Below are 9837 nucleotides of genomic sequence, written 5' to 3' on the forward strand. Positions count from 1 at the left end.
CCACCAAAACCAAAAGTAGTAATTAGCCTATTGTAATATTTGCTCCCGGGAATAGTTTCTAATCTTGCTGTGCCCGTCTTGTAAGTTTGAAAAATTTGTGCATAGGCCTGATATGTCACGTAAGTAGCTTATAGGCAGTGTCAGTGGAACGTTTATATACCTTTTTTTTTTCATCAAAAAAGTAAACGCAACAAAGTTTTATACACAAATTGGTTTTTAGTTTTGAAAAATCTCTTCGTGGAATAGTTTCTGTTATTAGCCTGAATCAATAGTTCCCAAACTATGGGCCATGGCTCAGTAGTGGGTCACGAAGATATTCCCATTGGCCTCAGAGGTATTTGAACAGATTATACTGTTTTGTGTCAATCATTCATAATTATGAATACTCCTGAATAATTATGAATATTAATTATATAATACCTATTATAATCGGTTTTCGCTTCTAGTATGCGCAGTTTGAGCAGGATGCTTACGTGAACCCAGATCAAAGCGCTTTAACCTTATCTAAACTTTGTGTGGCCGACCCTGCACACAGTCACAACAAGTTTGATTGTGTAATTTTTCAGATATTGTCATATTTTCATAAATTTTGCTCTCTGCTGCCACCATGAAATTGCTTGTGCCCAAACTTTACAGCACGCGGTGAGCCACGAACCGCTATTAATCAAATATTTGGGCAACAGATCAAAAAAGATTGGAAACCACTGGCCTAAATCAATTAAGAAGCACGTATACTGTGGACACAAGCTTTGAATGCAGCCCACAGTATATCGCTAAAGGCCTTTCTGCCTTCCCAAATCATTTTCTTTGTTTTATTAAGACGTCATATGTTCGGGCTCGCACGAGTTTTAAGTTCAAAAGCTCGGGTTCGCTCGAGACCGAGTTCTATCCATTTTTCCACAACCCTGATAAACACGGTCCTTCTTATAAAGTGTAAATATGCCAATCGTAGGCTAAAGCGCGATAATTTCTATAAACATAAGCCGAGGTTATGCAAATTTACCAACTATATTCATAAAGCGACTCAAAGCTTCATGGACCAGAAGTGGAATTTCGACAAGGCGTTATAGGTAAAGTCAAAACTTTCTTAGCTTGCGTACAAAAATTTTTTACAAAATTAAGAGTAAGGATTTATTTTCGTTTCAGCTCAGCAATCGCTTAACGCTACTCTTGCGGCAATAGAATTAATTTTTGAGTAAACATAAATCGTGAATTATTTGGTCGTGTTAATTTTGCTGCGCCTACAGGCTACTCAACATCTTTCACTCATACGGCAAATTTTATTTTTGGGCTTTTGGCTAAATCGCTTCAACAACATAGGTCACATGTATAATATAGTGTTGTATGTATCATTAAATATTGTCAATGATAAAGGTCAACATATTATTTACGCCGGTGGAGTTGTACTTGTGAATAAGAAAAGCATAACTAGCACAATATGTAAAACGCAACCTGGCAATGTAGCATGCCTCAGATCAAGACAACGATGTTTCTTACAGTTCATTCACCAAACATCAGTCAGTAATAAAAACTCGAAGCAATATGACAAAATAACAAAAAACGACAAATTACAAGTTTACAACAGACATATTGTTCATTATTCATGGTTAAGAAGTTTGACCGCATATCAAAGTCATTAAAAAGCGAGACTTAGTATTCACTCGACTTATTAATTATATCAAAAGTTTCCAATAAGGATGGTCAAACAATCAAATAAAGGTTTTCTTTTTAAAAGAAGATAGTATTTGCAGTTGAGAAAGCAACAATAAATGACATTAGTAATTTTACGAAATCGGTTACTTTATAATGAAATTGCACGCGTTACTTTGGCCTTGAAGAACGATATTAAAGTACAGTATAACTTGACTAAGTCGACACCTCCAGCGGATCACGCAAAAGTGCCGAATTATGCGAATTGTCGAAATATGCAAACAAGTAATAACATACGGACAGGCACGTTCACACAATTGAAATGAGTTCATGCATTCTGAATATGGTAGCCTACAAAAACACGCTCATTCACATGATCAAAATGTTCACTAAATACTCGCACATTCATACAATTAAAATGAGCTCGTTACAGACCTTGATTAGCGTTACGTGGTACGTCATAAATCATAACCTAATTCAATAACGCTCACGTTTATGTGTAGATCATGACAAAATGTCCAATTAGACAAACAAAATTCTGGTTGGCGATGAAAGAAAGGCGATGCGGTAACTGAACTGTTAAATTATGCAAAACCGAATTACACAGCCTGCAGATCTTTGAAATGTAAACAATTCTGCCAGGACCAACAAAAAGACAAATTAGGTAAATTGACAAATTAAACGACGTTGAATTAGGCATGTTTTACTATAAAATGCAAGATGTTACAAAAGAAGTGTTTTTATGTTATAAACAGAATATTTTCACCACTAAATTAAGCTCAAAATGATCTGAATGACTTTTTTTAAAAGAAAAACTTCACTTATGTTTTCTATTATTTTAACTTGACTATTGTTGTCTTACTCCGTTCAGTGTTCTCAATTCAGAATTAACGATTTTGGTCTCGTTGTAATGTTCCTTTGATTGAAAAAATGTGGTTCCCAATGCAAAACTTACCCAGTTTACTAACTTAAGTTAGTTTAAAGTGCAGGTGTAAGCAACGTAGGCTGCATATTTTTTAATTTCCCGTGGGTACAACTTAAGAGCTTTTTTTCTCTTTGTGGAGATGAAGTCCTCTGTTCAGATAATCCCAATTCATTCCTTCTTCTACCAATACACAGGTAACTCCTGCGAATCCAGTTTCAAGTCTACTTTACTTTTATGCAAATTAAAAACTGTAGCTTGCAGTATTCTCAATCTCACATATTCTTATGTTAACTGAAGAAAACTTACCTATGCTTGAGAGGTCTCTGATATTTCTGTGTTCATCATCAAAAAATAACATGTCTGTATAACAGTGGTTAAATGCGTTCTGAAATCTGATGAAAGCAAATAAACATTTTGGTTGATATTCATTCAGTTGGTATTACTTAAATATTAATTGGTTTCATACTTGGAAAAATGGGTTGTTTTTCGTCCCGGATAAATCTGCTTCATAACAAAATACTTATTCATATCAAACAAATGCAAAAGTTGTTCTGCCTCCTCGGTTGATCCAGTCCTGGCACAAAAAATACGGGTAGCAGCAAGTAACTTATAACTTAGTTAATATTATTGTAATTATTAAATCATTAAAGTAACTTTTCAATGACATGATAAGTTTACACTTGCACTACAGTATACAGCCACTAAAGTGAGCCAACTCAATTCCTACTAAAATCTTAAAACATTTTATCCACCTTGAAGCAACTGCCAAATCGTAGTCATTATCTTTGAGGTGTTTAAGTATTTCAAGTGAGTCTGGATAAAGATTCACAACCTGCCGATGAGCATCATAAACTTTTCCGTCCCTTTTCAGATAAAGTATTAAGCAGTTTTTAGACTTATGGAAAATTTATCCTAGTTTTATAATGCAGAAATACTTGACAATACATACCTTTCCTTACAAAATGGTGGGGTTACGTGCGTGTCAACCCAGAACGGCCAAAGAGTATAATCTAAAACGACAATTAAGCCAATATTGTATTAAAAGTGACAAAACATTTCAAAATTATTCAGAGAATAAGCAAGTTTAGAAACAAGCAATTGCTTTATTTGCAAATGTTTCACTTTTAAGTTACTGTCTGCAAATAAAAAGATTGACAGTTCTTTGGCTCTACTGTAAATATATATACGCAGTATGCCCGTATGTATATGTGAATAATGTGCAGTTCCCAACATTTTGTTTCACTTTTTCAAATTAGGCCAGTGGCTTAAAACCGCATTGATGTGACACATTAATAAGTTAGAAAGAGTAAGCAAATTTGCTATTTAATAGATCATTCGACACCAAGTTTTCTCATTACTGCCTAAAATAATTAGTATAGCGAGTCCACAAAGAATGGATTTTGCAGTAACTTCATGTGGGCTGTCTATCACGATTGAGAAAAAATTTGATTAAAGTCGAAGTTGAAAATCGTGGAATACAAGATACAAGTATAATACATCCTTCTTTCTTTGTCATCCTTCAAGGATGAAAGGCACAAAACTGCATCACATATTAAAGCAACACTAGTTCTAGTACAATCTAAATGTCGATTCCATTCATTTTTCATCCATCTCATTTAAGTGTGTTGTCATTTTATCTAAGTGTGGAGCTATATGACTGTCTAAAAGCTTTGAGTTGACTCGAAATTCTGAAGTGTCACCTGGATGAAACATCAATGAACTTCATATATGACTGTAGGAAGTTTCTCTTTGGTTTTGCCCATTCTGATTCTATTTGGCTACATTTTAAAACATGGTGAGAACAAAAACTAGGGCAACTGCATTGAAATTCGAAAATTTTTTTTTTTAAGCCATAGAGCCATACGTAGAGTTACGATTTCTCAATAAACAGCTTACTGCTTTAACATATAATCTTACTTGTTGATTTGAATAGAGAAACTATTATAGTACCTTGGTCCAAAAAAGGTTGGAACACAAAAAATTAGGTTAAGTCAATCAACACAAAACGAATTAAAAGGGCTTTCATTGCCAAACATTAGCTTTCGGAAAGGAACTTTAGAATTTGGAACTCTATAAGTTCTATACTATACAATATTTAATTGCTTATACAAAATGGTCATAAAAACACAAACATAACTTTGGCATTTTTATAGCTGCCTTGCTTATTTAGTAATACAATACATACCAAGGTCAAATACGATTAACTTGGGCTTCATCGAATAAAATAAAATTAGAAGACAGTTTTTTGTGCACAAAATAATTTTTTATATACACAGAGGAAAAAACGTTTTCAGTTCTAAGCTCTTCAGCACTCAAACCTCATATTCAACATCTGTTCGACTCACAATCTAAATATGTAATTTAAAATTTAAATATTGCATGAATATATGCACAGCAACAGATCTTAGTATGGTATCAGGATCTGGGTCTAGTGCAAAAGAGCAAAACCGCGTGACGCATTAACATACTAGACCTCTGCTACCAAATTGTCAAATCATTTGGTTGTACACTTATGCACTACGTCTCAGAATCTTAACCCAACAACTAACTTATATATGGCTGTAAAGAAGTTAACTATTTGCACAAATTAAAGCAAGAAATGAGTCCTAATCTCTTGAGTCTTAGTTACTAAGAAATTAAGATATTCTTTGGGCATGTCATCACACTCGGTCTGCCGGTATAGCCTACATCTTGAGTGCATAGCACATGAGGTATTCGAAAGATCCTACCGGTAGACCAGATGTCTCAATATGAAAAAGTCTGTAGCTAAACTTAATCAAGCTTATTTTTCACTGTACAGAAAAAGTCCGTAAACACTTGCGTTGGTAAAATAATCCATGGATTCCGTAGTCACCCCATTCGTCTACTTTCCGCCCATTAAAATGATCCAGAGTATGGGAATTTTTTCCCATTGTAATGGTTGAAAGTATGCCGTTCTTACCCTAGAGTAAGTTGTATGCCTTTGGAATGGGGAGAATTTTACTTCGGCACAAGTATGGTTTGTGAACCCCATTCGTCTATTTTTCCGCCCATTAAAATGGACCTGCTGTCAACAATGGGGTTTCCCACAACCATATTTCTGCCGAAGTAAACATTTCCCCATTCCAAATGCATATATCTTACTCTAGGGTAAGAAAGGCATACTTCCTGCCATTCGAATGGAAAAATATTACCGCATTTTCACCCATTTCAATGGGCGGAAAGCAGACGAATCGGGTGCCGTAGTGAACGTGATTTTGGATGGTCGACAGCTACAAAAAATGCATTTCCTATTTAGCCAACCAAATTGTTAGTCCGTAAAAGTCCATAGAAGTCCTTCTTTTACCTACCCCCCTGTTAAGGCTAACTAAAATATCCGAAATAATAAATTAAATGTACATTATTTCCAAACATACGCCATAGTGGAAAGCAAGGCAATTGCACTTTCGAAGACTGTGTTTGCTGCACCCGATTTTCAATTTTAAGGAAAGGTGCAATATATCTAAAAACACAAGCATTCACTTTTGCTCTTCCGTGTATCTTCATTTTTAAGACAAAAAGGCAAAATTTTCTTTTTTGAAAATCTCACATTTAGTACCAAAAAGGGGCCAACATACTTTGTGTCTGGCATAGCCATTGTTGCAGACTGCAAAATGCACCTGGTTGTCAAGGCCTGGCGCACCCAAATTTTGCAACTCGATTTTTCCAAAATTTTGAGTAAGAAATAAGTTACAATCAATTTTGCAATCATCACCTCATAGGTTAGGGTATGGCGAAGGTAAGTTGTTGTTGCGTTGTTGACTCCTTTACTCAGAAGGTTGCTGTTTTAGTTGTATGCCAACTTCGCTCATATATTAAAATAAATGAACACGCAGTTCTTAGTTCAATCTTGCGTCCTGTGCTCAAGCAGTGCAAAACGGAATGGGACGGTAAAACGAACGAGCAGTGCCGAAATCAACACGTGCTGGGAGCATAGATATCTTATATATAATAACTATTGTTATTAATTTATTATTGTTATATTATTATTATTAATAAGATATCTATGGCTGGGAGCATCGTGAGGGCGCTAACCAGCGACAAACCAAACAAACACCCAACAGCCGCTACAAGGGTACTGTCTACTGTATATTGTACAATGTTGTGTACTGGGTAATGCAAGTGTCTGTTTATTATAAATGAGCTATCCAAGTTTGAAAAACCTCAGTAACAAGACGTTTGCGTAACTAACTTTCTCTCCTAACTTGTCGTCTTCATTGGTGATCACATGAAGTAACCACTAACTCTGGCATGGTATTTTAGCTATTTTAGCACTGAAATGTGATTGAAAGTTTGAGTGATAAAATTTACTTTTAGTTCAATCATATGCCAGCAAATCTGGAACATCACCGCATTACTGAGGTATCTTTGTCACTTACAAAATTAGATGTAATAGAAAATATTTTAGAAAAGCTTGTTGAATGTTAGTAGCATTGAAAAGTGTTGTTTTTGCAATTTTATTAATGGTTAATTTTCTGAATATATATAAAGCTATGTTCGAAAAATGAAAGTTAACATTTAAAACTGTTTACTGTGCAACTAGAATTTTAACCACTTATATGCTGAATGTTTTATTACAGTATAGTCAAGTTGGGTATATTTTCAGAACATTCATTTGAGTGTAATAATATGCATCTATCATTGCAAAAAGAAAACAGAAAGGCGCATTGCTTCCCATATCTTTTGTTGCAATATTGTTCATCTAATCACACCATAAAGATATGCTTACTGCACACAGTCTCACCTTGTCTGAAAGTCTAGTGTTTGTTCATTTACTTTAGACCAATAATAAGTTCTGTGGTTGTAGTCTTTACTTTATTGTGCACATTTCATGCTGGCAAATTTGAACAAATTAATATTTTGTCTACTAAGGGAGGGACTCTGTCTTAGATCACACATGTAAGAAAGTTTTAAAACTTTTGTATGATGCTTAGTAAGAAGCAATAACATTTGGATTGCAGTGGGTAGAAACTCCAAACTGTGTTTTGTGTATTGCACTCTAAGTAGTCAAGTTTTATTTAAAAACCTTATTGTTAATTGTTCACAGATGCATAACTTTTTAAACAAGTATGACTTATTGCAAGTAGATGCGCAGTTAGTAGTTGGAAACTTTTCAAAAAGCTTGAATATTGTACCTGACTCGACTATATAACGCTTGCTGCTTGATTAATTTTGCAAAAGTAAATAGTCCAGTTACGTATCGGTATAATTTGCTAAACTGTCTCTGTATTTTATCTTACTTACATTTAAAATGCGCCACACGTGCAACTGCTGTTTTTTCACAATTGACTGACTCGCTTTTCATGCTTAAGGTTCCTGATTCAGCCTACTACATCCCAGACTTCATTACAGAGAGTAAAGAAAAATCTTTGCTTGACAAGATTTATACCGCTCCAATTCCGAAGTGGACATGTCTGTCAAATAGAAGGTTGCAAAACTGGGGTAAATTACATTTTATAAAAAATTACTGCAGTTGGGATATAGGAACTTGGAATGGAAGTTTGGTATTCGAACATTTATAAACTTTAAGAAGAACGGCTTCTGCATCTCACTAAGTTTATAATGTAAACATCTGTGAAATGCGCTTCATTTGAAAAGGTATATTTGTTGATGAACAACTCATGTAAGTAGTGAAGAGGTATCGAATACTACCTAAAGAAGATCCCGATAATAACATTTTTCGGGCTTTGGTTTACAAAACAAAGCAATGTTGGTCAATGAAATATAATTTTTGATATAATTTAAACAAAGTTTTTTCATCAGCATGTTGTTGAAAGGAAATAGCACTTGACATTTCTATTGCATTACGTAATGTTGTACATCAAATAGCAGACTTTGCGTTACTGCACTATTTGGGTATTGAAGTATTGAATTATGAACTAATTTGAGATATGAGTGCTAATGACATTTGAGATATGGGATATGGCCCCTAAGTTATCAATTGGAATGTAATTTTTTGAAGTGAAAAATACCAGTATAAAGGTCTCAACATCAATTATATAGCTTTTTATAAATATTGAGTAATATCTCAAAAAGTGAAATAAAGCTATGCTGCAAAACAGTTATGGTTAACAAACACTACAAATGGCTAAGTACTGGTATGCTTTTAGGTGGACTTCCTCATCCAAAAGGTATGGTTCAGGAAAAAGTTCCAGATGTGAGTGTTATACAGTAGTATTATCATACTTTGCCATCACAATTATAAGATCAATATATACCCGTGCTTGATTACTTGCGTTAATTTGCGCTAATTTCAATTGCATATTTTTCATTTCTATGTCTGTAATGCTTCTTGGTTTTCAGCTTTTGCTGATGCAAGTTATTTGAGTTTTGTACGATGGCTATGTGCTTTTCTAGTGGTTGCAATTTGAAGATATTCTTTCTGAATATGGTTTGTTCGGAAGTCATGCTCCAAATCACATTTTAGTCAATGAATACAAACCTGGCCAGGGCATCATGGTAGGTTTTTATGAAACTTGATTTGTTGTGGAATAGGTTAGAAATTATTTGAAGTATCTATACTACAGTTGACCAAGATATACTTGACATTGTCATTGTTTATTTTTTCAGCCTCACAAAGATGGTCCTCTCTATTTTCCAACAGTTGCCACGGTCAGCTTAGGATGTCAAACTGTTTTAAACTTTTATAAAAATAACATGGATATTGATCAAAATACTTGCAATGAGTAAGTGTTTTGTAAAGCTAGTTAGTAGGAAACTAAAATATCGTTTCTAAGCGCGAAATTTACTTATGTAAATTATTATGGAGTTAAGGCAATTAATTGTGTATTGTGAAAATATACTAAATATTATTTTGGTAGTTTTGTAAAACTTTTTGTTAAATTACTGTTTGTTCATATCATGGTCATGAGAAATAGAATTTCTTTTGTTTAACATTTAGGTTCATGTTTTCGTTTTTGCTGGAAAGACGCAGTCTGCTTGTTCTGAGAGAAGATATGTACATTAATTATCTTCACGGAATATCAGACGTAGAAGTGGACAATATTAGTAGAGAATCAATCAAGAATAGCTCGCTTCTGGGAAGCAAATCTCTTGCGCAAAAAGTGACAAAAAATGATTGTTTCGCGTTACCGCGAGATGATACAAGAGTGTCGATTACCATCAGATATGTTCCGAAAATAATTAAATTTAAATTTAGAACATAACTGCATTTTTACAATGTTTTTCAAAGAGATAATTTTAGAATTTGTAAGTTTAAATCTTATCGATAATTACTATGCAAC

General features: G+C 34.1%; 2 protein-coding genes across 3 annotated transcripts; one reads left to right on the forward strand and one right to left on the reverse strand.

The window, feature by feature from the left end:
* Positions 1-1260: 1260 nt before the first annotated feature.
* LOC143453499 (magnesium-dependent phosphatase 1-like) lies at positions 1261-4962 on the reverse strand. The gene is made up of 6 exons (XM_076954851.1): positions 4761-4962; positions 3525-3585; positions 3328-3438; positions 3042-3149; positions 2882-2967; positions 1261-2776 (listed from the first exon to the last, which is right to left on the reverse strand). The coding sequence occupies exons 1-6, from the start codon at positions 4789-4791 to the stop codon at positions 2688-2690; spliced, it is 486 nt and encodes a 161-aa protein (XP_076810966.1). The 5' UTR covers positions 4792-4962; the 3' UTR covers positions 1261-2687.
* A 1746-nt stretch (positions 4963-6708) lies between these two features.
* LOC143453500 (putative RNA/DNA demethylase ALKBH6) lies at positions 6709-9766 on the forward strand. 2 transcript variants are annotated; one of them, XM_076954852.1, is made up of 6 exons: positions 6717-6955; positions 7906-8035; positions 8704-8750; positions 8951-9052; positions 9164-9279; positions 9495-9766. In XM_076954852.1, exons 1-6 carry the CDS (start codon positions 6920-6922, stop codon positions 9757-9759), a joined length of 696 nt encoding a protein of 231 aa, XP_076810967.1. In that variant the 5' UTR covers positions 6717-6919; the 3' UTR covers positions 9760-9766. The 2 variants fall into 2 exon arrangements, with proteins under 2 accessions (XP_076810968.1, XP_076810967.1); XM_076954853.1 differs by lacking the exon at positions 8951-9052 and having other exon boundaries at positions 6709-6955.
* The last annotated feature ends 71 nt before the right edge of the window (positions 9767-9837 follow it).

Source organism: Clavelina lepadiformis, chromosome 4 (genome assembly GCF_947623445.1).
Source record: "Clavelina lepadiformis chromosome 4, kaClaLepa1.1, whole genome shotgun sequence".
Lineage (NCBI taxonomy): Eukaryota > Metazoa > Chordata > Ascidiacea > Aplousobranchia > Clavelinidae > Clavelina > Clavelina lepadiformis.

What these genes read in the sequence shown, in the direction of transcription:
- LOC143453499 (XM_076954851.1), bottom strand. Translation starts at nt 4,791, where the DNA reads ATGAAGCCCAAGTTAATCGTATTTGACCTTG. An exon ending in CCACCATTTTGTAAGGAAAG is followed by an intron (nt 3,439 to 3,524) that starts GTATGTATTGTC and finishes TTATCTGAAAAG; the next exon opens with GGACGGAAAAGTTTATGATG. An exon ending in AAAACAACCCATTTTTCCAA is followed by an intron (nt 2,968 to 3,041) that starts GTATGAAACCAA and finishes TGCTTTCATCAG; the next exon opens with ATTTCAGAACGCATTTAACC.
- LOC143453500 (XM_076954852.1), top strand. Translation starts at nt 6,920, where the DNA reads ATGCCAGCAAATCTGGAACATCACCGCATTACTGAG. An exon ending in AACATCACCGCATTACTGAG is followed by an intron (nt 6,956 to 7,905) that starts GTATCTTTGTCA and finishes TTCATGCTTAAG; the next exon opens with GTTCCTGATTCAGCCTACTA. An exon ending in GATCAAAATACTTGCAATGA is followed by an intron (nt 9,280 to 9,494) that starts GTAAGTGTTTTG and finishes TTTAACATTTAG; the next exon opens with GTTCATGTTTTCGTTTTTGC.